A 4,532-nucleotide genomic window follows, 5' to 3' on the forward strand; every position below is an offset into this window, starting at 1 on the left:
GATGAATTAAAGCTAACAAGCTTTTTCCCATGCAAAAGCTTTTATGAGATACGCTTTCAGTAAGTTATTCAAATGAGTTATGAATTATTATTTTAATTTTATTTCATTTATTTATACTTTGTATGTATATAAATTTACTCTTTTCATATTTATCCAATTTTTTATTTAGTCATAATATTCTAGCGCCTAACAGATATAATTTTTTTATAACTTTCAAGTAACTATTGCCTTATTTTGGGGTCGACTCTAAAAGTATTCCTTAGTGATTTTTTTCAGGGATTTTGTGTGATTTTCAGAAGCCCTAATAATAAATCTTTTACTTTTCATATTCTTGGGGCGCTTGAGCGCATACCCACCCCGTAGAAGCTGCTTGTAAATACGTCACAGTCTATTTTAACCACCAGAGTGCCAAGTAACGTTTTTAAAAAGCTCTCGCTAAACTGCCCACACAGTGAGTAACGAGTGAGTTTAAAGCGCCGACGCTGTTTTAACGATTTGCAGGGTCGTCAATTGAAAGACAAAATAGAGTGGAACTTGTGCGAAACTGCGTTGTAACGAAAATTTTACTAAACGCGAATAGTCTATAAACGTTGTAAATTTATTTTAAAAATAACAATAGGCAAGCAAGCAAGTAAGCAATAGCTTTTAAAATTGTTTAAGGGAGTCAGTTTGAGATTAAATATACACATACATATGCTCACGAATTAAATGTTATGAAAACATCTACAAAATAAAAAAGATAAAGTATCATTAATAAATGCAATACATATCATTACTTAAGTAAATCAATTTCAATTGAGAGGTGGAAAATATTGATTATTTGATTTTATTTGAATAAATATGTTTTAAAGAAAATAAAAAACCAAAGAAAAATGAGCTTAGTGGGGTGGTGGGTGCTTGACTTATGATGATTCATGCTAGTGAGGCATATGTGTGTACAATGTGTATTTTGAGCTCAACCAATCGAAGCAGGATAAAGTGCAAGAGATAAAGTGATTTGCATCAGATGTCCTAGTGATAAGAAAGAATCTAACAAAGTATCTGTCTGTTTCACACGACAACTAATTGCTATTCCATGCAGCTAGACTCGACGTTAAAGGCCACAACATAGAAGAACTGCTAAAGCCGAGCAGTGAGGCACTTAAAATGGCTGAGGAATACATGCCAGATGTTAACATGATGGACACCAGTGAGCAACACATTGTTACTTAATCGGTTATGTAGGAAGCAGTAGCTTTATCTTTATTCTTTGCAGTTGTGCCCGCTCTATTAGGTCTGACGGCAGCCGCAGTACTGTCCACAGTGGCTTGCATCTGTGCCAAGCAGATGCGCATACGGAACAAAAAGCAGAGCCAGCATGACGCCTCGTTTCCCTTTCAACCGACACGACGTCCGACCGCAGTTCGTTCGCCGAGTGGACAGCCCCCTCATTATTTGAAAAAATCACCATCGCCTACAGGTGGAAAGCAAATGAGCTTGCTTTCACCGATGCAAGATAAGTCGGTGTCACCAATTGGGGCGCAGCCCATCAAATATACTGAGGAAGACGAGTCATCCCAGCCACAGCTGCAGCAAAACTCCGGCAAGCTGAACGTTGTGGACAGCTCCAAGCAACCTAATCATCATCACTCGCCTGTTGAGACCATTGCCAACGGTAATGTGACCATTACCTTGGACGAGTCTCTAACCAATGGCAAGGAGCTAACCGTATGCGATCAGTATGGCAAACTTGGCACAATTTACTTCAAGCTACGCCATCTGGCTGAACGTAATGCGCTCATGGTCTCAATCATACGATGCCGTGGATTGCCATGCAAAGGTGGCACCAGCGGCACAGGCGACATACCCACGGGCATGAATGGACGCACACAGCCAGCCACGGATCCGTATGTGAAGCTGCAGCTGCTGCCAGACAAACAGCATAAGGTAAAGACTCGTGTTGTGCGCAATACACGCAATCCCGTTTACGATGAGGACTTCACTTTTTATGGCCTGAACATGAACGATCTGCAGAACATGAGCCTGCACTTTGTCATACTTAGCTTTGATCGTTATTCTCGCGATGACGTCATCGGCGAGGTTGTCTGCCCCCTGTCATCGATTGAGATTGGAGATATATCGAAGGAGGCGCTCTCCATTAGCAAGGAAATCCAACCACGCAGCCTCAAGATACGCGCCCAGGGCCGTGGCGAACTGCTTATTTCTCTCTGCTGGCAACCAGCAGCTGGTCGTCTTACTGTCGTATTGCTGAAGGCTCGCAATTTGCCGCGCATGGACGTTACCGGTCTGGCTGATCCCTATGTGAAGATCTACTTGCTGTACAATGGCCAGCGCATAGCCAAGAAGAAGACACATGTCAAGAAGCGCACGTTGAGTCCAGTTTTTAATGAGAGTTTCGCTTTTGACATACCAGCTGCTGAGGTGAGTGAGAGACGTCAAGTCCATATATATAAGAAACAGGGTAGACAAATGGGTTGAATAATATTTTCGCAAGATCTTAGCTTGTGCGATATACGTTTTCAAAAATCCAACAAAAACAAAATTCGTACAGTTATTAGGTTTTGTTTTTGTTAACTGAATTTGGATCAAGTGGGTCGGTGCTTTAGTCACCTTAGTAGCAAAGGACTTTGATAATATGTGCTTCATCGTATCGACAATCAATAACTGCCTCCAGATGAATTATATTTTGTAAAAATTCTAGATTTCAATATACTATTTCCCGGCGCCACTCTCCAAATCTAAAAATGCCAAACTCATTGAACATTTTTCATTGACTTTTAAGAACAATTTCAGATAAATATCTTTTGCCATTGGTAAAAGCAATTTTTATAACGAGAAAAATGCAGTTGCCACAGATTTTCCGGTGGAAATTCAAAAATTTGCTACTAAAGCACCTTGGACATTTTTGGTTGATTTTTGTGGCAAATTTTAGCCTATTGGCACCCGTTAGTCAGGAGACAGCTCTTTTATGTGTATATGTTGTTAAGCTGTTTGCCGAGCAGTGTTGGACAATGCCTTTCATTTTTCTGCCATTTTATGAAGTTGGCATTAATACATTTAAGTTTCAGAAAGGACTCCAACACCAATGTTACTTTACCTCGATAATCTTAAGTCTAACTGAGGTCCTAATAATTAGAACATTTTTCTACAAGCCTAATCCATTCTCTCAAAAATAATTTTTAAAATATGTTGCTATGATTTTTGTGCATGTTTGTCGCTTTTCTATTTTCAGGGCACTGGTGCCACTTTGGAGGGCGTCTCACTTGAGCTTATGCTACTCGACTGGGATCGCGTGACCAAGAATGAGGTATGGCCTATTATTGAATGCTTAGGTTTTACTTTAATCAACATGTTTTCAAATTTAAGGTTATTGGACGCTTGGAACTGGGCGGCCCCAATTCAAGCAGCACAGCATTGAATCATTGGAATGAGGTTTGCAATTCACCCCGTCGCCAAATTGCCGAGTGGCACAAGCTGAATGAGTAATTTGCCGGAAGCTGATTGAATTTTGAGGAGACCGTGCCGGCGCTGGCGCCGTATCCACAAAAGATCACATCATTTGTTTTTACTTTTGTCCTGATTGCTCTTTAATTGAAATGAAGTAATCAACTACATATACACACAGATTTGCGTTTGGTATCTTACTCAAAATTTATTTATTTAAAAAAGCTAAAATTTTTGTTGAGACGAACGTCGCAAAAGAAAAAGTTGAATGAAAAATTATATAAATGTATTAGAAAATGTTTAGTATATAATAATGCATGTAAATGTAAGAGAAGTACGATAAAGACAATATCGTAATAGGTATATGAACAAAACGTAAGCAACAGGTAAACCATACATAAACAGTAATTTTTGCTATTTTACATATTTCAAATTTTATGTGAGGGATAAATGTAATTTAAGACGTGTTTAAATTTTATCTGAGCATTACTTTTTTTTTTGATATTAAGCATTTCCCACAGTTTCAAGGTTTGGTAAAGTCCTGCAGCTAACAATTATTTTTACTGTATTTATACTTTTAATTATACAATCACTAAAAGGACACCAATATGGCATAAATATATAAATACATATACATAAATAGTGTTTTACGAAGGTATGTAAGAGTATCCAGACAGTGATAAGAACGCTACTGGATAATTAAATTTATATATATACTATATAGAATGAAATATACATACATAACAACATACTCATACATTTAAATAATATATATATGTATATCAAGCAGAACTAAATTGAAACAACTTTAGAGAACACGCAGCAAATTGCTTTGGCACCAAACGCTACAAACAAGATAAAATCCCAAAAACTCAAGGTCCGAAACACTATGCCCACAATATTGTAGATTATCTGTAATAAAATAAATATATGTAGAAGCGAAAGCTACAAGCCGTAAAATTGTACATGGAAAATACTATATAATGTAGGTATATATTTACTCGCAACCAGCAAGCAAAGCTCAAATTGAAAGCAGATACCAAAGCATTAATTAATATAATATACACTCAAATGTATAGACGCACTAA

At 37.6% G+C, this 4,532-nt stretch overlaps 1 protein-coding gene across 1 annotated transcript; it reads left to right on the forward strand.

Annotated features, from left to right (window-relative positions):
• The first annotated feature begins 534 nt into the window (after positions 1-534).
• Positions 535-4,161, forward strand: LOC108604600 (synaptotagmin-4). The gene is made up of 5 exons (XM_017994136.2): positions 535-631; positions 1,082-1,189; positions 1,256-2,421; positions 3,233-3,307; positions 3,367-4,161. Exons 2-5 carry the CDS (start codon positions 1,147-1,149, stop codon positions 3,484-3,486), a joined length of 1,404 nt encoding a protein of 467 aa, XP_017849625.1. The 5' UTR covers positions 535-631; positions 1,082-1,146; the 3' UTR covers positions 3,487-4,161.
• Positions 4,162-4,532: the final 371 nt, after the last annotated feature.

This window comes from Drosophila busckii, unplaced genomic scaffold (assembly GCF_011750605.1).
Source record: "Drosophila busckii strain San Diego stock center, stock number 13000-0081.31 unplaced genomic scaffold, ASM1175060v1 hic_scaffold_55, whole genome shotgun sequence".
Classification (NCBI taxonomy): Eukaryota; Metazoa; Arthropoda; class Insecta; order Diptera; family Drosophilidae; genus Drosophila; species Drosophila busckii.

Bases quoted from the DNA above. Each gene is read 5' to 3' on its own strand.
- LOC108604600 (XM_017994136.2), top strand. From the start codon at position 1,147: ATGGCTGAGGAATACATGCCAGATGTTAACATGATGGACACCA. The intron at 1,190-1,255 runs GTGAGCAACACA...TATTCTTTGCAG, and splicing joins TGTTAACATGATGGACACCA to TTGTGCCCGCTCTATTAGGT. The intron at 2,422-3,232 runs GTGAGTGAGAGA...TTCTATTTTCAG, and splicing joins TTGACATACCAGCTGCTGAG to GGCACTGGTGCCACTTTGGA.